At 46.9% G+C, this 26,172-nt stretch overlaps 1 protein-coding gene across 1 annotated transcript; it reads right to left on the bottom strand.

Moving 5' to 3' along the window:
- Nucleotides 1–30: 30 nt before the first annotated feature.
- On the bottom strand, nucleotides 31–23,502 carry arhgef49 (Rho guanine nucleotide exchange factor 49; the record flags this gene model as incomplete). Its single annotated transcript, XM_084161042.1, has 7 exons — nucleotides 31–850; nucleotides 2,349–2,494; nucleotides 3,058–3,656; nucleotides 8,483–8,681; nucleotides 10,474–10,666; nucleotides 21,548–21,801; nucleotides 22,198–23,502. The coding sequence occupies 7 exons, from the start codon at nucleotides 23,500–23,502 to the stop codon at nucleotides 31–33; spliced, it is 3,516 nt and encodes a 1,171-aa protein (XP_084017168.1).
- Between the last annotated feature and the right edge of the window lie 2,670 nt (nucleotides 23,503–26,172).

Raw genomic sequence — 26,172 nt, 5'->3', positions numbered from 1 at the left:
CAGGGAAAAGGTGTTCCTCAGGGCTCAGTCTCAGGACCTGCCCTGGTTTGTGTTCATCATAATATTGGGGAGCGCATTACGCCTCTTCCTCCACAGCCCCAGGTCACGGGTATACCTCTTGATTTGCCGGAACCACTGCTGCGTGCGGGGTTTGTCTGAGGCCCTGAAAACAAAGGCCTCCTTACGTATGTCCAGCACCTCAAAGGTGTCCTCGCATTCAGGGTCGGCCGACACCACACAGTTGGCCAGGCGGATGGGCTCTCTGAGCACGGTGAACTTCCCACTGCTCTTGTCTTTGATGAGCACCAGCACACCGTCCCACACGCCGTACTCCTGCTGCTCCACCTTGGCCTCGCCGTCTGTCTGAGACAGCCCCTCACCAGGCCGCTGAGTACGCACCATCAACAGACTCTGGACGTTCTGGAACTTGAGGCCTTTACTGCCCTTCTTTACCCACTGTCCGTCTGCAGGCTGGGAGAGCTGCAGGGGCCCCTCCATGATGAAGCGTGTGTTCTCCCTGGCCCAGCCCACAGTCTTCATAGACATCTCCCGCATCTCGATGTTGATGACCTCGCGGTTCTTGCGGCTGTCGCGGCGGAAGGAACGCAGAGTCCAGGTCAGGGTTCCTTCCTGCTTGGTCTTCATGTTGATGTGCTCTAGGTGAGACTCCACGCGGCTCTTGGCCTCTCGGAGACGGCCATGGTCAGGGTGGCACTCCATGGTGGCCTTGCTGATGCGGCTCAGCAGGAGGGGGTACTTGGTGACCCTCTGGAGGGGGGCCATGAGGAAGGAGCGTAGGTTCATACGCCGCAGGGCTGTGTTGTCATTCTGGGACACGTCCAGGAAGATCCTGAGAGAAGGAGGGAGAGAGAGAGAGAGAGAGAGAGATGGATGGAGGGAGGGAGGGAGAGAGATAGTGAAAGAGAGATAAGGAAAGAGACAGTGATATTAACATACTGTTTAATTGTGATCGTAGACAAGAGAGTCTCAGACCTAATTGTAAAGTTGAGAGCAGTGGGAATCACAAGACAATACAGGCTGAGTCATTATGGCAGAGATGTGATGTAGTTGCCTGGGTCTAAAAATAATAATGACTTCAGCACTGTTCTCAGAATAGGTCCAGTTATGAATTAATGATAACCTTCTGTCTCTTTCATTAAGAATACCACAGCGTAGTGGGAACTTAGGGTTCCAAGTTACCGTTCTTCTGCTCTTAGAGCACAGAAGAGAATTCTGGTCCGTGGACATTTCCAAAACAACACATTCATTTTCTCTTGATTTCGATCTTGAATAAGGAAAAATAAAAACCAAAGTTCCCTTATTTGTAACTATAATACAGAAAACAATAGTTGATCAAATCCTGCAAGTATCCGTACAGTATAAACTACCAAATCTATACAGGCGCATCAAAGCTGAGACCGAGAGACTGAAAATCAGCTTCTACACTATATACACAAAAGTATGTGGACACCCCTTCAAATTAGTGGATTCGGCTACTTCAGCCACACCCGTTGCTGACAGGTGTATAAAATCAAGCACAGCGCCATGCAATCTCCATAGACAAACATTGCCAGTAGAATGGCCTTACTGAAGAGCTCAGTCACTTTCAACGTGGCACCGTCATAGGATGCCACCTTTCCAACAAGTCAGTCACAGTCGGAGTTCCAATTCATTCCAAAGGTGTTCGATGGTGTTGAGGTCAGGGCTCTGTGCAGGCCAGTCAAGTTCTTCCACACCGATCTTGACAAACCATTTCTGTATGGACATCGCTTTGTGCATTGGGGCATTGTCATGCTGAAACAGGAAAGGGCCTTCCCCAAACTGTTGCCACAAAGTTGGAAGCAGAGAATCATCTAGAATGTCATTTCTTAAAACTGCATTGTTGGTTAAGGGCTTGTAAGTAAGCATTTCACTGTAAGGTTGTATTCGGCGCATGTGACAAATCAAATTTGATTTTTGATTTGTATGCTGTAGCATTAAGATTTCACTTCACTGGAACTAAGGGGCCTAGCCCGAACCATGAAAAACAGAACATACCATTATTTCTCCTCCACCAAACTTTACAGTTGGCACTATGCTTTCGGACAGGTAGCATTCTCCTGGCATTGAAGGGGTGTCCACATACTTTTGTATATATAGTGTATATATTTATATTCTGGACATTGCTCGTTCACATATTTTAATTTTTTGGGAATTTGTGTGTATCATTTTGTATTGTTCAGTATTACTGCACTGTTGGAGCTAGAAACAAGCATTTTGCTGCACCTGCGATAACATCTGCAAAATATGTGTACGGGACCAATAAAATGTGATTTGATCTTTGAAGTGTTACTTTACACAGTCTTTACCTCAGCAGTTCTTTCTCCTTCTCCAGGGTGTTGAGCATGTTGACTGAGGTGGACTGCTGCAGGCAGTACGTCTGGAAGGCTGGCAGCATGTTGACAAACTCCAGGAACATCTCTCCAATGCACACTGTTAGCAGGTCCTCATCTCCCTGCAAGGGAACAAGCATAAACATAGATTTAGAACATCTCTATAGGCCAATAGTATGACCACAGTGTAATCTCAGAACCAAAACGTGTGTACACTAGCTAGCTAGCTAACATGAGAGATTAACCAAAGTGCAACCACAAGCCACTGTGTCACTTTTTCAACATTACTTATACCAAACTAATGTTGAGTTAAGTAAAAATCAATTATGCTTTTTGACTAATCACCAGGCCACTGATAAAGAATAACATGAGTGACTGGCGTTCTTTCTGAAGTAGGCTTATCACCTACTCAATGACCACTGATAAAGAATAACATGAGTGACTGGTGTTCTTTCTAAAGTAGGCTTATCACCTACTCAATGACCACTGATATAGAATGACATGAGTGACTGGCGTTCTTTCTGAAGTAGGCTTATCACCTACTCAATGACCACTGATATAGAATAACATGAGAGACTGGCGTTCTTTCTGAAGTAGGCTTATCACCTACTCAATGACCACTGATAAAGAATAACATGTGAGTGATTTGTTTTTCTGAAGGGTCACCTGGTTCTATCTGACTCACCTGGTCGAAGGCCTGGTCGATGCTGTCCTGCAGGTGTTCAGTGAAGCGTTCGTTGACGTCTATGAGCTCCTGAACATTGCTGAACACCACTGTCAGCTGTTCTGAGTTCAGCAGCCCGGCGCTCTGCATGGGGCAGTAGAACTCCTCCTTGATGATCCTCAGGTCCTCCCCATAGCTTGACTCAGTGTTCAGGAACTCCAAGATAGCTTCCTTCCTCTCCGTCCTCAGCTTGGAGCAGCGCTCACACATCCCGGTCCCCTCCCCATCCGTCCGGGCCACCCCATGCCCATCTCTCTGGCCACAGTCTGGGCAGGGTCTCTGGGCCTCCCAGGCCATGAGGGAGGCAGAAGGTCTCTTCCAGCCGCGAGCAAGGCAGGGTCCAATCCCGCTGTCCACCCGTTCTACCTCAGCTCCTCCGCTGTGGTGTACTCTCTGGGGTTCATCGTCATCGTTGCGGTCGTCACACAGGCCCACGACGCCGCTGTCGGCACTGAGGCTGCTCACGGTGCTCCAGCGGTGCTGTCCAGCCCGTGTCACACCCAGACTCCCTAGACGCTCCACACCGCGGGGCTCGGAACGGACCCGCACTGAGGCAGGAGCTGTGGGACAAACACAGACAAGAAGAAAGGTTAGAAACTAGTCACACAATTATTAAGAAGTGAACTGTTGTAGGCTTTTAGTTATACTGTTGGGACATAATCATCAAATTATTTTGTACTAAGTGAACAAGAGACCTCCCGACCTCCCTTCAATCCTAGAACATTAATTACTTTGTTGTAATGCTAAATTATAAAGATAGATTACATAGTCAGACACAGTGCATTCGGAAAGTCTTCAGACCCCTTCCCTTTTTCCACATTTTGTTACATTACAGCCTTATTCTAAAATTGATTAAATTATATTTTTTTCCTCATCAATCTACACACAATACCCCATTATGGCAAAGCGAAAACAGGTTTTTAGAAATGTTTGCACATTTATTAAAAATAAAAAACAGAAATACCTTATTTACATAAGTATTCAGACCCTTTTCTATGAGACTCTCAATTGAGCTCAGGGGAATCCTGTTTCCATTGATCATCCTTGAGATGTTTCTACAACTTGACTGGAGTCCACCTGTGGTAAATTCAATTGATTGGACATTATTTGGAAAAGGCACACACCTGTCTAAATAAGGTCCCACAGTTGACAATACATGTCAGAGCAAAAACCAAGCCATCAGGTCGAAGGAATTGTCCTTAGAGCTCCGAGACAGGATCGTGTCGAGGCACAGATCTGGGGAAGGGTACCAAAACATTTCTGCAGTATTGAAGGTCCCCAAGAACACAGTGGCCTCCATCATTCCTAAATGGCAGAAGTTTGGAAGCACCAAGACCCTTCATAGAGCTAGCCGCCCGGCCAAACTGAGCAATCGGGGTGGAAGGGCCTTGGTCAGGAAGCTCCAGAGTTCCTCTGTGGAGATGGGAAAACCTTCCAGAAGACAACCATCTCTGTAGCACTCCAACAATCGGGCCTTTATGGTAGAGTGGCCAGACGGAAGCCACTCCTCAGTAAAAGGCACATGACAGCCCGCTTGGAGTTTGCCAAAAAGGCACCAAAAGGCACTCTCAGACCCGGACAAAACAAGATTATCTGGTCTGATGAAACCAAGATTGAACTCTTTGGCCTGAATGCCAAGCGTCACATCTGGAGGAAACCTGGCAGCATCCCTACGGTGAAGCGTGGTGGTGGCAGTATCATGCTGTGGGATGTTTTTCAGAGGCAGGGACTAGGAGACAAGTCAGGATCGAGGGAAAGATAAACGGAGCAAAGTACAGAGAGATCCTTGATGAAAACCTGCTCCAGAGCGCTCAGGAACTCAGACTGGGGCGAAGGTTCACCTTCCAACAGGACAACGACACTAAGCACCTTGAACCTGATCTAACATCTTTGGAGAGACCTGAAAATAGCTGTGCAGCGACGCTCCCCATCCAACCTGACAGAGCTTGAGAGGATCTGCAGAGAAGAATGGGAGAAACTCCCCAAATACAGGTGTGCCAAGCTTGTAGCGTCATACCCAAGAAGACTTGAGGCTGTAATCGCTGCCAAAGGTGTTTCAACAAAGTACTGAGTAAAAAAAAAAATACATATGGGGGATTGGAAGTGGTGCAGACAATTACATTGATGGAAGTTACAATCTATCTGAAGTATTAAAGCTGATCTACCCCCAGCCCAATATGGCATATTGACTAACATATTCCCTAAAGATATGGCATATAGAAGCAAACCAGATGAACATCATGAAAATGATCAGAGAGGTTGAGGGTAGAGGAAGTTCAGGAGTAAAAACAAACAAAATATAATTATTGTAAAATTGACTGTGTCCATAAAATGTATATACAGTTGAAGTCGGAAGTTTACATACACCTTAGCCAAATACATTTAAACTCAGTTTTTCACAATTCCTGACATTTAATCCTAGTAAACATTCCCTGTCTTAGGTCAGTTAGGATCACCACTTTATTTTAAGAATGTAAAATGTCAGAATAATAGTAGAGAGAATGATTTACTTCAGCTTTTATTTCTTTCATCACATTCCCAGTGGGTCAGAAGTTTACATACACTCAATTAGTATTTGGTAGCATTGCCTTTAAATTGTTTAACTTGGGTCAAACGTTTTGGGTAGCCTTCCACAAGCTTCCCATAATAAGTTGGGTGAATTTTGGCCCATTCCTCCTGACAGAGCTGGTGTAACTGAGTCAGGTTTGTAGGCCTCCTTGCTTTCACACGCTTTTTCAGTTCTGCCCACAAATGTTCAATAGGATTGAGATCAGGGCTTTGTGATGGCCACTCCAATACCTTGACTTTGTTGTCCTTAACCCATTTTGCCAGAACTTTGGAAGTATGCTTGGGGTCATTGTCCATTTGGAAGACCCATTTGCGACCAAGCTTTAACTTCCTGACTGATGTCTTGAGATGTTGCTTAAATATAGCCACATAATTTTCCTTCCTCATGATGCCATCTATTTTGTGAAGTGCACCAGTCCCTCCTGCAGCAAACACCCCCACAGCATGATGCTGCCACCCCCGTGCTTCACGGTTGGGATGGTGTTCTTCGGCTTGCAAGGGTCCCCCTTTTTCCTCCAAACATAACGATGGTCATTATGGCCAAAAAGTTATATTTTTGTTTCATCAGACCAGAGGACATTTCTCCAAAAAGTACAATCTTTGTCCCCATGTGCAGTTGCAAACCGTAGTCTGGCTTTTTATGGCAGGTTTTGGAGCAGTGGCTTCTTCCTTGCTGAGCGGCCTTTCAGGTTATGTCGATATAGGACTCGTTTTACTGTGGATATAGATACTTTTGTACCTGTTCCTCCAGCATCTTCACAAGGTCCTTTACTGTTGTTCTGGGATTGATTTGCACTTTTCGCACCAAAGTACGTTCATCTCTAGGAGACAGAACGCGTCTCCTTCCTGAGCGGTATGACGGCTGCGTGGTCCCATGGTGTTTATACTTGCATACTATTGTTTGTACAGATGAACATGGTACCTTCAGGCGTTTGGAAATTGCTCCCAAGGATGAACCAGTGAACCTCACTCCACACCAAATGGACCACAGGGCAGGATGCTGCCTCCCTCCCACGCTCAAGTTTTCAGTTTTTCTGTCTTATTTCATGTTTGTTTCACAAAAAAATATATTTAGCATCTTCAAAGTGGTAGGCATGTTGTGTAAATCAAATGATACAACCCCCCAAAAAATCCTTTTTAATTCCAGGTTGTAAGGCAACAAAATAGGAAAAATGCCAAGGGGGGTGAATACTTTCACAAGCACCTTTTTTTCTAAGAGTGTATCGAAAAGACACAAAACTAAATAGGCTTCTACAAATAGGCTTCTACTATTCAAAACAAGCCCAATCTTAAAATGTTAGGGTAAATTACTGTAAGGGCCTCTGAAAAATGCCATTTAAAAATCACACACGATAGCTAGTTACTGATTCAGCTGGCTGCAGTGCACTCAATCGGAGGAGAACAGAGTCGAGGGGGGCTCAGGCTCTAAATATGAGTGCAGTGACTCGGAAAGATCTTAACTGTCCTGGAGGCAGCTGTTTCAATAGCAAAGAGACAATCACACTGCAGTTGTGAGGTCCATTATGTAAAGCTAGCACTTTAGTAAGAGAGGTCACAGTCAAGAATAATACAATTTGTGGCATGACACGATAGCCTGAGGTTGGGTTCATGTGTGTGTATGGGTGTTTGTTTCTTAACCTGGCTCATTGTTAGAGTCTCTGTGCCTGTACAACATGGGCTCCGTGCCAGACAAGGCCGCTGGGAAGACTGCCCAAAGGGTAAGTAGGATGAGAAGGGTGAGTGTAATGAATCGTGTGGGTAGTTGGGTGGAAGGGTGCGTTGTCAGGATTGATTAGGGGAATTACCCCCGAAGAGGTTAGTGTTAGGAAAGACTATTCCTGAGGATAATGTGTGATTATGATGAAGTAAGACTTGATATTTGATATGGGCTGGACAGGGATGTACGATATGGGCTGGACAGGGATAAAAATAATATGCCATTTAGCAGACGCTTTTATCCAAAGCGACTTACAGTCATGCGTGCATACATTTTTTTTTTGTGTATGGGTGGTCCCGGGGATCGAACCCACTACCTTGGCATTACAAGCGCTGTGCTCTACCAGCTGAGCTACAGAGGACCACGATATGTATGTACGATATGGGCTGGACAGGGATGTACGATATGGGCTGGACAGGGATGTACGATATGGGCTGGACAGGGATGTTCGATATGGGCTGGACAGGGATGTACGATATGGGCTGGACAGGGATGTTCGATATGGGCTGGACAGGGATGTACGATATGGGCTGGACAGGGATGTTCGATATGGGCTGGACAGGGATGTACGATATGGGCTGGACAGGGATGTACGATATGGGCTGGACAGGGATGTTCGATATGGGCTGGACAGGGATGTACGATATGGGCTGGACAGGGATGTTCGATATGGGCTGGACAGGGATGTACGATATGGGCTGGACAGGGATGTTCGATATGGGCTGGACAGGGATGTTCGATATGGGCTGGACAGGGATGTTCGATATGGGCTGGACAGGGATGTACGATATGGGCTGGACAGGGATGTACGATATGGGCTGGACAGGGATGTACGATATGGGCTGGACAGGGATGTTCAATATGGGCTGGACAGGGATGTGGGGACTAGAGTTGGGTTCAATGACAAAGTAGGTAGGTTCGCACACAAAGTAGACTCCAATATTTTCCTTTTGCGATGTTAATGCCTTTTTAGAATAGCGGCCACTCATTCATACACTCAAACACACACCTCATCACCGTATCATCCCATAGGGACATTTGGTTTGTACAACACTAGATACAGCATAGAGACAAGACACCATGTACAGTAAGTCCACCCACCGCTGTCCCTGTCCCGTCGCTGGCTGTGGAGGCGTGCAGCGGCAGCGATCTTCATCTCCAGCTGTTTGCGCTTTGTGGCATCGGCCGGCATGGGGTCGCTGTAGTGGGGCCGGAGGCGGCACTCGCGCTGGGCCCTTACCGATTTGGCCGGTTCATAGGCTGCGTCCGAGCTGGAGCGCCTGCAGCCCAGGCCAGAGTGCTGCTGATTGGAGAGACACCTGTCAATCAACTGAATATGTCACCTGCTATTGGCTGAAACTGAAAGAGCCAATGGAGTGTTAGAGACAGAGTGAGAGGGAGATGGTAACGTGAGAGGCCTATAGGACGTGGGTTGGCTGTACAACACATTGAGAACATGCTCTGTAGCATAGAATAGTCCTGCTAATGGTGCCATCACCCTCTCAATCTCAACAGATATTGATCCATTCTGAACCTGGTAGGTTTGACTAATGAAATGGTGTTTAGTATCCTGAGATACAGACTGTTAATATGATACCCTTGACTCTGAGAGGCTGTCAATGTTGTACGTACTCAGACAGACAGACCAAGGGCACATATCTGTTTCCTTCACGGAATGACTTGGGAAGCCTTGGAATGGAATGGGAATGCTAGGGAAGCCATGGAATGGAATGGGAATGCTAGGGAAGCCTTTGAGATTTTAGAAATACCCCAAGACAACATTATGAGTTTCTCTCAGCCTGACACAATGGCACCAATGCTAGGTGCTGTTCAAGGATGGATTGCATTGACTGCTTTGGTGTCGGTCAAATTATTCCTGCATACATCTTGGTGGGCCTCATCATGGAACTAAAGATCAGGTGAAAGGTCATCAGACTGACAGGGTGACCCCCTGACTCCTCACCTCTCTACAGATGCTCATTCAGCATCATTAGTGATCGACAAAGCTGAATGACAGCAGCTCATTGATTGACAGGTCATCATCGATCGGCCCCCAAACTGCTAAAGTCTAGACTCTGTGGTTCCTAGCATCAGCTTGAAAAACAACAGATAGCTGCAGACCTACGCATGATAAACAACATGACCGTGGCTGAAAACGAAGGGCATTGTGGTATGTTGTCCTATCCAACAAGACAAGGACGGGAAATAAGACACGTAGCTAGGGCTCAGGTATCACACAGAATAATTAATGACGCGGTTGGATGGGGGTATTAATGAATTGCGGTTGGCCATGACTGGAAAAATGCACTGCCATTCTCCATGCATTAAATAAGCCGGTGCATGCAACAGCAACAATGACTGAGCTATGAGCAAAAAGCAATGGTGGAATATATGACGTTAGCGTTCGTTCTCACCTATAGCATCCTTCCTCATACAAAACACATGACGGACTGTCGGCCATAAACCCAACTACCCTGGTTGTCGATACGTGATGCTTGATGCTGTAACCTCAACCCCAGCAGAGGCAGAGACGTGTTGGTCGGATTATTGCACAAATTAACACAATGCACCGACAGCTACCGACAGACGGCTAGCAGCTGGGTAGCTGCGTTTCACACAGAGAGGACAGGAGGACAGACAGCTGAGCAAGCCAAGCAGCACAGCACACAGATGAGATGAAGAAGCCCCGTCAGTTACCACCATGAACCTGCTCTTTAATCCTCCCTCTCTGCTGAGTCCTGTTCCCAGGCAGACGCAGAGCTGAGCTGGGAGGAAGACGCTGAGGCTGTAGCTGCATGCCTGCCTGCCTGCGGTTGTCAGTGGCTCATCACAGACCTCTGCCTGGCTCTGTGTGTGTGTGTCTGCTGCCTGCCTGCCTGGATACGCAGTCCCTCTGTTCTGTTCTGTTCTAACCATCCTCACATGCGCCTGTCTGTGTGCGTGCTACAGCCCACCACTGTCTCCAGCATATTGAGTGAGAGACAGACAGAGTAAAAGAGAGAGAGGGTTCAAAAATGAAAATGAATAAAGATGTGGTGAAGGAGAGAGAAAGAGAGAGAGAGAGAGGGGGGGGGGGGAGAGATTCTCCTTACGCATTCTGCAGCTAGTTCCTCTCCTCCTCCTGCTGCTGCAGGCTCGTCGCAAGCCTCCTCTCCACAGGCCGCCGCGGTTGTCATGGAGACGGTGGAGGATTGACAATCTGGTGGGGGAGCGATGTTAGTGCTGTCGTCCTGGTCACCTGACAGCCTGACGGGGGCCTCCACCGCTACAATCTCTGCACTGCAGCTGGAGACAGAGAGAGAAGGAGGGAGAGGGAGGGGGAGTAAGGGAGAGAGAGAGAGAGAGAGAGAGAGAGAGAGAGAGAGAGAGAGAGAGAGAGAGAGAGAGAGAGAGAGAGAGAGAGAGAGAGAAAGAAAAAGGGAGAGAGAGAGAGAGAGAGAGAGGGATGGATGGAGAGATAGAGAGAAAGGGAGAGAGAGAGAGAGAAGGAGAGAGAGAAAGGGAGAGAGAGAGCGAGGGGGGGGGTGAGGAGGGGTGTTAGAGGAGGCAGAACGGCAGAGGATGGAATTATGATTCCTGGCACCTCTCCTCTCATCACACAATTCAAATCATTCAGTTTTCATCCTCCCTTCCTCCACTTCCCCTCCACCTCTCCAGGGACCGACCCCCCTCTCTTCTCCTTTCTCTCCGCAGCAGAGGGGCTCAGGGACTGGGTAATGAGACGCATCAATTCCCATTAACACCTGAACTCCTGGACCACATGATGGACCACAGGGCAGGATGCTGCCTCCCTCCCTCGCTCCACACCACATGGACCACAGGGCAGGATGCTGCCTCCCTCCCTCGCTCCACACCACATGGACCACAGGGCAGGATGCTGCCTCCCTCCCTCGCTCCACACCACATGGACCACAGGGCAGGATGCTGCCTCCCTCCCTCGCTCCACACCACATGGACCACAGGGCAGGATGCTGCCTCCCTCCCTCGCTCCACACCACATGGACCACAGGGCAGGATGCTGCCTCCCTCACTCGCTCCACACCACATGGACCACAGGGCAGGATGCTGCCTCCCTCCCTCGCTCCACACCACATGGACCACAGGGCAGGATGCTGCCTCCCTCCCTCGCTCCACACCACATGGACCACAGGGCAGGATGCTGCCTCCCTCACTCGCTCCACACCACATGGACCACAGGGCAGGAGGCTGCCTCCCTCCCTCGCTCCACACCACAGCTCTCTCTCTACCTGCATCATACATCTGTCTGTCTGTCTGCACCTCTCTGGTTCCTTTGTGTGCCGACCAGACATGCTCCGAGCACACACACACACACGCATGCACACACATAGTATGAGTTAGCTGCAGAATGAACATGAGAACAGACCAGTCTGCCTGCCACAATCATGGTGTCCGTTCACGTCACATTGTGATTGACTGCACTAGACGGACAAAAATCTCAATTTCCTTCCCAAAGATCAATTTTTCTATGACACGAAAATAGCCTAGCTATTTGGTCAGGGATGTAAATAGAACGCTAATCAATATTCTACATTTAAATCATTTTTGTCAATCATCAATGTGTGAAAGTCATTATTTATCACGTTTACATAGTCATCCTGTCTCTCTAGCCTCCTTTAACCTGCTCTACTGCCATCTCTCTCTGGTCTGTCATGTAGAATAACATCTCCTCCGTGAATTTGCATGACGTCTCCTCTATTAATTGGCCTGTTACACAACTCTGTGCTGTATTTGTCTGAAGCCTCCATCTCAGCTCGTCATGGACCCGTCATTAGCATACAAATAATCCACAGTTCCACCTGCTGACGTCTCAGGCCAGAGGAAGATCTGACTGCACCGCCGTCACACACTAATCAGAGAAAACACACACACCTGCACACACTTTATACATTTACATTTTAGTAATTTAGCATACACTCTTATCCAGAGCGAGTGTACAGTAGTGAGTGCATAAATTTTCATACTTTGTTCGTACTGGTCCCCCGTGGGAATCGAACCCACAACCCTGGCACTGCAAGCGCCATGCTCTACCAACTGAGCTACACGACACACACACACGCAGGCACACACACACACACAATTGACCTACCCATTAGCAACACTCACTAGTGGTTCTGAAGTCTTTAAAATGCAACAAAGCAACAAAAAAGAACTCTGCCCCCGAATCTTCAGATGGTGCAGGTGCCAGGGGCTACACGGGATAATTAACATGCTCCTTCTTTAGGTCTGCATCCCAAATGGCACCCTATTTCCTATATAGTGCACTACTTTATATCAAGGCCCATAGGGCTCTGGTCAAAAGTACTGCACTATGTAGGGAATGCGTAGGGTACCATTTGCGACGCAGCCTAGAAAGAGGCAATAAACAGAAGCTGCTGCCGGCGTTTCCTTCCAGTTGGAATAACTGTCATTAAAATCTTTCCTTCCAGATATTACCTGTCAGCCTGTATGATGCATTTGGGGTAATAACCTGGAACTTAATTTGTTAGCCTACAGACTGTGTATATCACATGTCCCTGCCTGCGGTACAATGTGACATTTAAATTAGTATATAGTCGCCATATAGCCGTCATATATACTGTATGTTTGTATGAATCCATACATTCTAAATACATTAGTGGGCCTAATCAATCTCTCCATTCATGTTTAAATATTAAAGTCCCTGTTAGGGGAAAATAGGACATTAAAACCATAACGTGTGTATTTGTCATTAGGAAATTGAGAGCCCAGAGCTTAAGCACACCCAAGAGCACTGTTCCAGAACTTCCCGTTAATAGATTCCTGCTCCACCATCCCATCAGCTGTACACTACAGTATAATACATGGGAATAGCATTGTAGTTGCCTGGTGAAAAAGCCATCAGACTAGCCACAGTTCGATAGCCATCAAGATTGCAAGCCTGTATGGGACACTGAGGAGCGTTTAGTGGAGTTTAGACTGGTTAAAACTAGAAGCTCGGGGTGCATGCATACCCTTAGAAAATTACACATTTTTAATGACCAACTTTATGCTATTAAAATATTCACACAGCTCACAGCTAACAGAGGTCAAATTAAAACCTACTAAGAATATATTGTATGTTAGAATATGAACATACTGTATATTAGCACAAAATAGCCTACATACATGTATTAAACCCCTTGATAAAAGCTACCTCATAAATTATAGCAATTCATAAGCAGTATGGAGATGAGAAACTATTAAACCTTCCCCTGTCCTCTGTCCTCTTTCAGACACAGTGATATCTATGGGTGAGAGGTGACAGACACAGTGATATCTATGGGTGAGAGGTGACAGACACAGTGATATATATGGGTGAGAGGTGACAGACACAGTGGTATCTATGGTTGAGAGGTGACAGACACAGTGATATCTATGGGTGAGAGGTGACAGACACAGTGATATCTATGGGTGAGAGGTGACAGACACAGTGATATCTATGGGTGAGAGGTGACAGACACAGTGATATTTATGAGTGAGAGGTGACAGACACAGTGATATATATGGGTGAGAGGTGACAGACACAGTGATATATATGGGTGAGAGGTGACAGACACAGTGATATTTATGAGTGAGAGGTGACAAACACAGTGATATCTATGGGTGAGAGGTGACAGACACAGTGATATCTATGGGTGAGAGGTGACAGACACAGTGATATCTATGGGTGAGAGGTGACAGACACAGTGATATATATGGGTGAGAGGTGACAGACACAGTGATATTTATGGGTGAGAGGTGACAGACACAGTGATATCTATGGGGGAGAGGTGACAGACACAGTGATATCTATGGGGGAGATGTGACAGACACAGTGATATATATGGGGGAGAGGTGACAGACACAGTGATATCTATGGGTAAGAGGTGACAGACACAGTGATATCTATGGGTGAGAGGTGACAGACACAGTGATATCTATGGGGGAGAGGTGACAGACACAGTGATATCTATGGGTGAGTGGTGACAGACACAGTGATATCTATGGGTGAGAGGTGACAGACACAGTGATATTTAGGGGGAGAGGTGACAGACACAGTGATATCTATGGGTGAGAGTTGACAGACACAGTGATATTTATGAGTGAGAAGTGACAGACATAGTGATATTTATGAGTGAGAGGTGACAGACACAGTGATATTTATGGGTGAGAGGTGACAGACACAGTGATATCTATGGGTGAGAGGTGACAGACACAGTGATATCTATGGGGGAGAGGTGACAGACACAGTGATATCTATGGGTGAGTGGTGACAGACACAGTGATATCTATGGGTGAGAGGTGACAGACACAGTGATATTTAGGGGGAGAGGTGACAGACACAGTGATATCTATGGGTGAGAGTTGACAGACACAGTGATATTTATGAGTGAGAAGTGACAGACATAGTGATATTTATGAGTGAGAGGTGACAGACACAGTGATATTTATGGGTGAGAGGTGACAGACACAGTGATATCTATGGGTGAGAGGTGACAGACACAGTGATATTTATGAGTGAGAGGTGACAGACACAGTGATATTTATGGGTGAGAGGTGACAGACACAGTGATATCTATGGGTGAGACGTGACAGACACAGTGATATCTATGGGGGAGAGGTGACAGACACAGTGATATCTATGGGTGAGAGGTGACAGACACAGTGATATCTATGGGGGAGAGGTGACAGACACAGTGATATCTATGGGTGAGAGGTGACAGACACAGTGATATCTTTGGGTGAGAGGTGACAGACACAGTGATATATATGGGTGAGAGGTGACAGACACAGTGATATTTATGGGTGAGAGGTGACAGACACAGTGATATATATGGCTGAGAGGTGACAGACACAGTGATATTTATGAGTGAGAGGTGACAGACACAGTGATATTTATGAGTGAGAGGTGACAGACACAGTGATATTTATGGGTGAGAGGTGACAGACACAGTGATATCTATGGGTGAGAGGTGACAGACACAGTGATAACTATGGGTGAGAGGTGACAGACACAGTGATATCTATGGGTGAGAGGTGACAGACACAGTGATATCTATGGGTGAGAGGTGACAGACACAGTGATATCTATGGGGGAGACGTGACAGACACAGTGATATCTATGGGGGAGAGGTGACAGACACAGTGATATCTATGGGTGAGAGGTGACAGACACAGTGATATCTATGGGTGAGAGGTGACAGACACAGTGATATCTATGGGGGAGAGGTGACAGACACAGTGATATCTATGGGTGAGAGGTGACAGACACAGTGATATCTATGGGTGAGAGGTGACAGACACAGTGATATTTAGGGGGAGAGGTGACAGACACAGTGATATCTATGGGTGAGAGTTGACAGACACAGTGATATTTATGAGTGAGAAGTGACAGACACAGTGATATTTATGAGTGAGAGGTGACAGACACAGTGATATTTATGGGTGAGAGGTGACAGACACAGTGATATCTATGGGTGAGAGGTGACAGACACAGTGATATTTATGAGTGAGAGGTGACAGACACAGTGATATTTATGGGTGAGAGGTGACAGACACAGTGATATCTATGGGTGAGAGGTGACAGACACAGTGATATCTATGGGTGAGAGGTGACAGACACAGTGATATCTATGGGTGAGAGGTGACAGACACAGTGATATCTATGGGGGAGAGGTGACAGACACAGTGATATCTTTGGGTGAGAGGTGACAGACACAGTGATATATATGGGTGAGAGGTGACAGACACAGTGATATTTATGGGTGAGAGGTGACAGACACAGTGATATATATGGCTGAGAGGTGACAGACACAGTGATATTTATGAGTGAGAGGTGACAGACACAGTGATATTTATGAGTGAGAGGTGACAGACACAGTGATATTTATGGGTGAGAGGTGACAGACACAGTGATATATATGGGTGAGAGGTGACAGACACAGTGATATCTATGGGTGAGAGGTGACAGACACAGTGATATCTATGGGTGAGAGGTGACAGACACAGTGATATCTATGGGTGAGAGGTGACAGACACAGTGATATCTATGGGTGAGAGGTGACAGACACAGTGATATCTATGGGTGAGAGGTGACAGACACAGTGATAATTATGAGTGAGAGGTGACAGACACAGTGATATTTATGGGTGAGAGGTGACAGACACAGTGATATCTATGGGTGAGAGGTGACAGACACAGTGATATTTATGAGTGAGAGGCGACATACACAGTGATATCTATGGGTGAGAGGTGACAGACACAGTGATAACTATGGGTGAGAGGTGACAGACACAGTGATATCTATGGGGGAGAGGTGACAGACACAGTGATATCTATGGGGGAGAGGTGACAGACACAGTGATATCTATGGGGGAGACGTGACAGACACAGTGATATCTATGGGGGAGAGGTGACAGACACAGTGATATCTTTGGGTGAGAGGTGACAGACACAGTGATATCTATGGGTGAGAGGTGACAGACACAGTGATATCTATGTGTGAGAGGTGACAGACACAGTGATATCTATGGGTGAGAGGTGACAGACACAGTGATATTTATGGGTGAGAGGTGACAGACACAGTGCTATTTAGGGTGAGAGGTGACAGACACAGTGATATCTATGGGTGAGAGGTGACAGACACAGTGATATCTATGTGTGAGAGGTGACAGACACAGTGATATCTATGGGTGAGAGGTGACAGACACAGTGATATTTAGGGTGAGAGGTGACAGACACAGTGATATCTATGGGTGAAAGTTGACAGACACAGTGATATTTATGAGTGAGAGGTGACAGACACAGTGATATTTATGAGTGAGAGGTGACAGACACAGTGATATTTATGAGTGAGAGGTGACAGACACAGTGATATTTATGGGTGAGAGGTGACAGACACAGTGATATCTATGGGTGAGAGGTGACAGACACAGTGATATTTATGAGTGAGAGGTGACAGACACAGTGATATCTATGGGTGAGAGGTGACAGACACAGTGATATCTATGGGTGAGAGGTGACAGACACAGTGATATCTATGGGTGAGAGGTGACAGACACAGTGATATATATGGGTGAGAGGTGACAGACACAGTGATATCTATGGGGGAGAGGTGACAGACACAGTGATATCTATGGGGGAGAGGTGACAGACACAGTGGAGCAGCCTGACTGACTGTCAGAGAGTGAGCCATTTATAACACACAAAAATAAGAATACAAGGCTATCCATTCCTCTCATGGTCACCACTGACACTTACAATCCTATAACTCTTCTCTAGTATACTACACCTTGTCCTGAGCCTGTTATACACCATAAGAACCATAAGATCTCAGAACAAATCTTCACCGTGTCTAAAGGCCCGCACAGACTGTACGATTTTAGCCATCCCAGACAAAATGTCCACGTCGTGGGCAAATTCTTAGGTCATAAACGATTTTCGGACGTCTTGGCTCGTTCAATGTGACAGGCTCTAGGTCTGCCGATTAAGTACCACTATGTGCGGGCAGTCGTAGGCTCTGACAAAGTTCTGGCAGTGTCAGAAATGAGCTTTTATCGTGTACTGTGTCTAGTGATGAATAGGAACACAGTTAGCTCTGCGTATGCACACAATAATACGAATAATGTGAATAATCAGATTAATATAATAGTTTGATTAAACGTTTACATGCTTTGCAAGAAGAACGATTTCCCTAATAATCTTGTTTACACATCTGAAATCAGGCTACATTATGGGATTTTGATCAATGCCCAAAATCGCAAATCAAAATAAATGTTCTACCACAACAACCATGGTATTTTTTGGAAGCTTTTTGATTCTGATGTCGGACATATAAAGTTTGTATGTGAAACTTATTTATAAGATGCAAACTTTCAGTTTTTCAGAACTCACTTCACTTCCGCATAAGCATAGGGGGAGTTTTGCGCTGCTGGTGCTGGCACATACGCAGATCAAATACACTGCTGCAGTTGGCGTAACCTAACATGCTGACCACCGCTCCCGCTGCGTGCTGCAAAATCAATGTACACATACACCGCTCGCTCGCGCGCGTCAACAAGCATCTGGGTAGCCAGGCGTTAAAATATAACACATTTTTACACTTGATGCGTTGCAAGTCCCGCCTCTCCCATCTCCTCATTGGTTTTTAGGAGCATATACCCACGTGGGTGATTGAAAGATGAACTGAGAAAAAATCCCAAAATTCAACTGGGGACGCTCGGGAGACAGAGGGAAAAAAGATGGCGGAAGAGGATGATGAAGGGATTCTGAATCTAATGGCAGTACATTTTACATTTGAGTAATTTAGCAGACGCTCTTATCCAGAGCGACTTACAGTTAGTGAGTGCATACATTATTTATACTGGCCCCCCGTGGGAATCGAACCCACAACCCTGGCGTTGCAAACGCCATGCTCTACCAACTGAGCTACATCCCTGCCGGCCATTCCCTCCCCTACCCTGGGCCAATTGTGCACCGCCCCATGGGTCTCCCGGTCGCGGCCGGCTACGACAGAGCCTGGATTTGAACCAGGATCTCTAGTGGCACAGTGGCACAGCCTTAGACCACTGCGCCACTCGAATCAAGGAGTATTGGAATATTGTCCAAAATATAGGAAAACAGAGCAAAGTAGAGTACAGTGATGAGAATGTCACTTCGTATCTTGTAGGAGTACGGTTTGTAAATGAGGAACAGCTGATCGAATTACCAATCTTGAGGAATCCATTTGAGATATCCAAACTGGTAGAGAGAGTGCTGAGTAGAGTGAAGGCTGTGAGGTTCACGAGAGGCAGGCTGGTTTTGATTTTTGTGTGCTTCTGAGGATCAGAAGAAACGTGTGTTGCGTCTCACCCGATTTGATAAGTTTGAAGTGTCGTGTTTGTCTCTTAGGAACAGGGCACCCCTCAAGGGGGTTATATCTGGCGTCTCGTGGGAAGTAGATGTTGAAGAGATGAAAAATATTCCTGGAGTGATTGATGCACGTGGGATGAAGAAATGAATGAAGAAAAATAGTCTATCTGTTCTTTAGTTTTTTGATATGGAGTCTCTCCCTACTCAAGTGCAGTTAGGGGATATTAACTACAGAGTCAGAGCATTTATCCCAAGACCAATGCAGTGTGATCATTGTAAAACTTTTGGTCATGTTTCAAGTGTTTGTAGAAGGGAGAAGCTGAGATGTCCAAGTTGTGGAAAAGATCATATTATGTGTTATAAAAGTGATGAAAATGTGACATGTTGCAATTGTGGTGGGAACCATGAAGCCACGTCTTTGGAATGACCCACAAGGGTGAAAGAGAAGGAGGTGGCCAAAGTCAGGGCTATCCAGAGGATATCATATGCAGCAGCTGTTAAAAGGGTTGAGGGTTTGAATGATGCACTTGAAGAGTCCATGGTGGTGGATAGGCCTTCACTGCAGGCTGCAGGGTTTGCCTTTCACCAGCAGGATCCTGACATTTTAAAGGTTAAGAAGGTGGACTTTGTGGCCTTTATAGCTATGGTGATAAATGGCACTGCCAAGGTGGAGAGAAGGTCCAGGAAGATAGAAATCATTGTGGAAGCGGCGGAGCGGTTCCTGGGGCTGAAAGATTTATTGGCGAAGGAGTTACATGGAATATTGTCACAAGCCGTACCACCCTCTCTGGCCCTAGAGCCTGAGAAGGGAGAGGAGAATGGGAGTTTTGTTTTGTTTTGTCAATGTACTATTTTTATTTGGGTGGATTAAGTTAGTTTCCCTATCACGTATGGATTTTCTTTTTACCTTGTTTTGGTTTCAACCCGTCCAGTTGGTTTGCGGCAATACACCTTTTTGGGTTATAGTCCGCCATAAAACCAAGCTAGCTAAATTGCCATGAATGTTTCATGCGTTTTCGACCTGTCCCCAAATTAATATAGTTGGTTCAGAGCTCGTTTTGATATTTCAACCTGCGTGTCCTGATCGCGTCTGGTGTGGATGGACATGCGTGCGATGGTGCACGCGCGTGCCCGGTCTAGTCAGCATGTAAGTCGGCTGACGTAGCCTACGTCTGCTGACATAGCCTCGCAAGCCAATCGCAGAATGTGACAACAGAACTGAAGCAAATCGTACAATCTGGCCAGGTTGATATCAAGATTTTAATTTGGTGACATTGCACAGTGTGACATGTAATAATCGTAAAAGACTGAATCCGACGTACAGTGTGGGAAGGCCTTGAGGCGACACGTGCCTGTCTGAGTCTGATGTCGTGTGCTGGCCTGGGTGAATGCTAGATTGTCAGCCTACGAACAATGCCAAATCAGGCTCTACATCTCTCCTTGATTTGCCTAACCACACCAGACTGGAGGCTTCATCTGTTTAGCAAACAGTATGCCTAAACCAGCTGCCACAGTGAGAGGGGGAGGAGGAGGGTGGCGGTGCCAACCTGAAGTGCCAACCAGCTGTCCTGTGACTGTGAGCCTATGGAGCAGACCTTGGTTGAAACTGTATTTGAAATCTTTCAAATACTTTATATGTGCTTGTTGGAACTTCCCTGGCGCAATGGAACCAATGAATTGTCCCAAAACTACACAACCTATCCATCTGGCATTCCAGGCAGGTTCAAGACAAACACTCAAAGTATGTGAAAGATTACAAATCCTATTTGAACCCAGTTGGGTCTGCTATGGAAATGATGTGTCAGACTGGAGACGGGAGACCCTGGCACAGCCACAACAGCCTCCTCTGGTAGCCAACCCTGTTAACTGTAACAGCTGTTCATAATAAGCTGTGATAAATCAATAACAACACTAACACTAATGTCGCCCCTGCAAAAAACCACTACAGCACATGCCATTAGATCTAATTCTGCCATCAAAGAACATAAGCAGGCTTCAAAACAAGCTTTTTGGCAAAAGCATGTGCATCCATCTTAAATGAAAACTAGCAGTAAATTAACTGGTAGATTTAGTGTTTAATATTCTAGTTTTCTTTTCTTGTTAATGATCTCTTTACATGGCTAAGGTCCAACTGATATTCAATTAGCTTTGGCTTTCATCTTACTAAGCACATACAGTAGGTTCCACAAAGCAATAAGGCAAACTGAGTTAGATAAACACTTCATTATTGTACATGACTGAATCCCATTGATGATCAAATTAGTGATGGTCTCCCCCCAGCCCCTTCAGCTTCAGCTTTACCTTCACCTGCTTACTAACCTCTTCTTGATGAGGTCCAGGGCGGAGCCGATGAACCCATCCTTCATCTTGTAGATCTTGGCTCCATAGCTGGAGAGGTCAGTCCTGTCCAGGAGCAGGGCTGGGCAGCAGCTGGAGGGGCCCTCAGCACTCTCCCTGTGTGGAGGAGGGAAGGGGACCTGGGAGGCCCGAGGCACACTGAGCCCCACACTAGGCCTGCTGTCCTGGGCCTGGGTATGATCCATGATCCCCTCCCCCTGGGTCTTACTGGAGGGCTGGAGGGGAGAGCGGGGAGTAGGGCCTGTACATATAGCTTTGTTAGAGACTGTGGTCTGAATGCTGACTTTTGGCTGGGGAGTAGGAACAGTGACGATGGGAGAGGCTGTTTTCAAAGTGCTGGCTGTAGGAGTCAGCTCCACTACCATCACACTCCCCTCTCCACTGATGTATGGTGGAGGAGCCACAGGGGAGCTGTCACTCTGCATGGCCTCTCCACTGCTGCCTCTCCTCTCCACGCTCCCCCTCTCCTCCCTCTCTCCACTGCCTCTCCTCTCCTCGCTCCCCCTCTCCTCCCTCTCTCCACTGCCTCTCCTCTCCACACTCCCCCTCTCCTCCCTCTCTCCACTGCCTCTCCTCCCCTCGCTCCCCCTCTCCTCCTCCCTCTCTCTCACAGTGGCAGAATGAGAGTCTCGCCGTCCCAATGGGGCTGTCTGAGTCTTACAGTCTCTGCCTGTCCCTGGGCTCTGGCTGCCTGTACCAGTCTCTGGCTGTTGGTCTCTAGTTGTTACTGTAGTAGCATTACCCCTGCTCTCTGTCTGTCCACTCTCTCCCTCTCTCTGTCTCATCCTCTTAAACTCCTCGAAGGTAGGGATGTGCAGGCGGCCCATGGGGGGCCTCTTACGCTCGGCTATGAGCTCAGCACTACTCCCAGTGACACAGATGGACTCGGTGGTGAAGGACATGGCCATGTCCGGGGTCTGAGGGGTCTCCAGGGAGGCGTGGAGGGACAGGTTGGGGGTGCTGTTCTGCCGGCGGAGCTGAAGGCGTCTCAGAACCTCCTGTTTGATTTCCTCAGGGCTGGTGAGGCGCCGGACATACAGGGGTCTCCCAACGTACCTCTGGTGGGGTGATGAGTCCCTCTCTGAGCACCCCCTCAGGATGGGAGTGGTACTGCCTGGGGTTACTTGAGGTCGAAGAGGCTTCAGTGGTTCCGCTGCCGATCGGGCGCTTTGGAGGCGGAGCTTCTCCCTTAGCCCCTTCCTGGCATTGGTGGTAGCGTTCACCCCCCAGTCATCTGCGCCGGGGAACAGCCACTGGGGGAAGAGGGGCAGCTCCTTCCTCCCCAACCCCCCCAAACCCCTCCCCAGGCGGGGTTGGGGGTAGAAAGCCAGGCTCTCAGGACCATAGCCCTGGGGCCCTGTCCCCTCCGGGGGCCCATCGTACCAGTGGCTGGTAGCAGTGCAGCGGAAGATGAACCCACTGTCCACACTGCCCCTGTAGGGGGCGCTATATGGGGAACAGTAGAGGCCTGGTTCAGACATAGAATTACTCCAGTTCAGGTTCTCCATGCTGCGGTAGAGTCTAGTTCCACAGCCTTGGTTCATGTTCCAATAGGGCCTTGGGTTGGGCCCCAGGCCTAACCCTGACCCCAACCCCAGCCCAGAGTCAGGACCTCTGGCTGGGTGCTGCACACTGTTGGTGGAGCAGTACCGGAGCCCCAGGTTAGTGAGCAATGCACTGCTGTTAGACCGGGGTATGAAGGGGCACTGGCCAGGGTAGGGCGGGTAGCAGGGTACGCTGTGGCCTCTGAAGCCAGAGAGGGGTTGGGGCAGGGGGAAGTCAGTGAGGCTAAGGCAAGGCTCCAGATCCATGGTGAGACCAGCGGTGCAGGTGTAGCCCGCGAGGCCGTGGCCTTGGCCGGGGGAACAGCCCGCTGAGGGGTAGTCACATGGTGGAGGGGCCTTCACGTCCGGCATGGCTGCAGTATGAGCCACCATACTTCAGAGAGAGGCTCCGGGAAACTGGCCCTAAAGGACAGAGATGAGACACACAGGGGAATGAGCTGGGAGAAAGAGCACTGTCTGCAAACACACACACACACACACACTGTCACAGTGCATCTATATGTGATCTGTACTAAAACATTTCAGGAATTGAATTTGAAGGACAGACACTGAGGGTTGTTGAGATAATCCTTGAAATGACAAATACATTCCATACTGTACATACAGTACATGTTATGAATGAGATTACAATTCTTTTCGATTACATTTTGACCTTAGCTCGATGGTTGAGCTTCTGTGAGATGCTGATACTGTGGTTTTGGCCATGTGACAATCAACCATCAAAGAACATATGACAATATGATACGAGGACAATATGACACTAGGACAATATGACACTAGGACAATATGATACTAGGACAATATGACACTAGGACAATATGACACTAGGACAATATGATACTAGGACAATATGATACTAGGACAATATGATACTAGGACAATATGACACTAGGACAATATGATACTAGGACAATATGATACTAGGACAATATGATACTAGGACAATATGACACTAGGACAATATGACACTAGGACAATATGATACTAGGACAATATGTACTAGGACAATATGACACTAGGACAATATGACACTAGGACAATATGACACTAGGACAATATGACACTAGGACAATATGACACTAGGACAATATGACACTAGGACAATATGATACTAGGACAATATGATACTAGGACAATATCACACTAGGACAATATGACACTAGGACAATATGACACTAGGACAATATGATACTAGGACAATATGATACTAGGACAATATGACACTAGGACAATATGATACTAGGACAATATGATACTAGGACAATATGACACTAGGACAATATGACACTAGGACACAGGGACAGAGGACAGCGCATCCCCACTCCACACAATGTCATTGTCCCTGATGCGTGATTCCTTCCGTTAACTTGAATAATCACTTTAATTTTCTAAAAATGGCATTGCTCCACAGCAATGAATAAAATAAGGGATTTATTTCCCTCTCTCTTTCTTCTTTGGCCATGATGAAAAAACGAGAGGAGGAAAATAAAACATTAAGCTGAACGGACAGTAATGAAGACTGCCACTTTGCAGTTAGCCTTCGGCGTTCATTTTACTAATCAGAGAGGAGCGGTGGATTAGGAGAGGAGAGAGAGAGAGAGACAGGGGGAGAGAGAGACAGGGGGAGAGAGAGAGAGAGAGAGAGAGAGAGAGAGAGAGAGAGAGAGAGAGAGAGAGAGAGAGAGAGAGAGAAAAAAGAAGAGAAGAGAAGAGAAGAGAAAGAAAGCAATAGTGCTGTGTAGTGGACTAACTCCTCCCTCTCTCTGTAATTAGTACAGATTGCATGGCTGAGGGCCAGGGCCAGGACAGGGCCATCCGTATAGCTAGCTAGCTACCTCTGTACTCTTCAGCACAGATCAGGGTCGAAAGACAGACCGCACATAGTTATGAAACAGTGCTGCATTAGGCAGAATCATCATACCTCATCCCTCCCCGATGTATTGATGAATGCAATAAAAATAGGTTTATTTACCAATGCCCCCCTCCTCTTTTACCAGCTGGCTCTACAGCTCCAGAGAAAAATAGCTTAGTTTGATAGTAGATAATACGTTTATCAATATTCCTAACATGCTGGAGGTAAAATAACGATATTCAGGTTTAATTAAAAACAAAATGTCTGTTATTTACCTCTTCATCTAAATGTATGCAGACAAGTGAATCCTTTCAGTGCTGGAGGTTGTCAATCATTCTGATTAATCAAATCAAATGTTATTTGTCATGTGCTTGGTAAACAACAGATGTAGTGAAATGTTTACTTACGGGCCCTTCCCAACAATGCAGAGAGAAAAAATAGAGAAATAATAGAAACATAATAACACAAGGAATAAATCCACAATGAGTAATGATAACTTGGCTATATACACAGGGTACCAGTACCGAGTCGATGTACAGGGGTAAGAGGTAATTGAGGGAGATATGTACATATAGGTAGGGATAAAGTGACTAGGCAACAGGATAGATAATAAACAGTAGCAGCAGCTTATGTGATGAATCAAAAGAGTTAGTACATAAAGCGTTGATGCAGATAGTCCAGATAGCTATTGGTTAACTAACTTATGGCTTTGGGGTAGAAGCTGTTCAGGGTCCTGTTGGTTCCATTCTTGGTCCATCGGTACCACTTGCCGTTCTGTAGCAGAGAGAACAGTCTATGACTTGGGTGGCTGGAATCTTTGACAATTTTTAGGGCCTTCCTCTGACACCGCCTGGTGTAGAGGTCCTGGATGGCCTCAGTGATGTACTGGGCCGTACTCGCTACCCTCTGTAGCACCTTGTGGTCGGATGCCAAGCAGTTGCCATACCAAGCGGTGATGCAGCCTGTCAAGATATCCCTTTTTGCTAGTTCGCATTTGTGTGTGTGTGTTTTAGAGCTGGGACGATAAACCGAAAATTACCAATACTTATTTTGTGATATCCAATTGGTAGTTACAGTCTTGTTCCATCACTGCAACTCCCGTACGGACTCGGGAGAGGCGAAGGTCGAGAGCCATGTCAAGCCGCACTGTTTCTGCTTGCTTAACCCGG

This window comes from Coregonus lavaretus (assembly GCF_964263955.1).
Source record: "Coregonus lavaretus genome assembly, chromosome: 5".
Classification (NCBI taxonomy): domain Eukaryota; kingdom Metazoa; phylum Chordata; class Actinopteri; order Salmoniformes; family Salmonidae; genus Coregonus; species Coregonus lavaretus.
The sequence above is the reverse complement of the archived record's forward strand: the minus strand, read 5'-3'. Positions and strand labels throughout refer to the sequence as shown.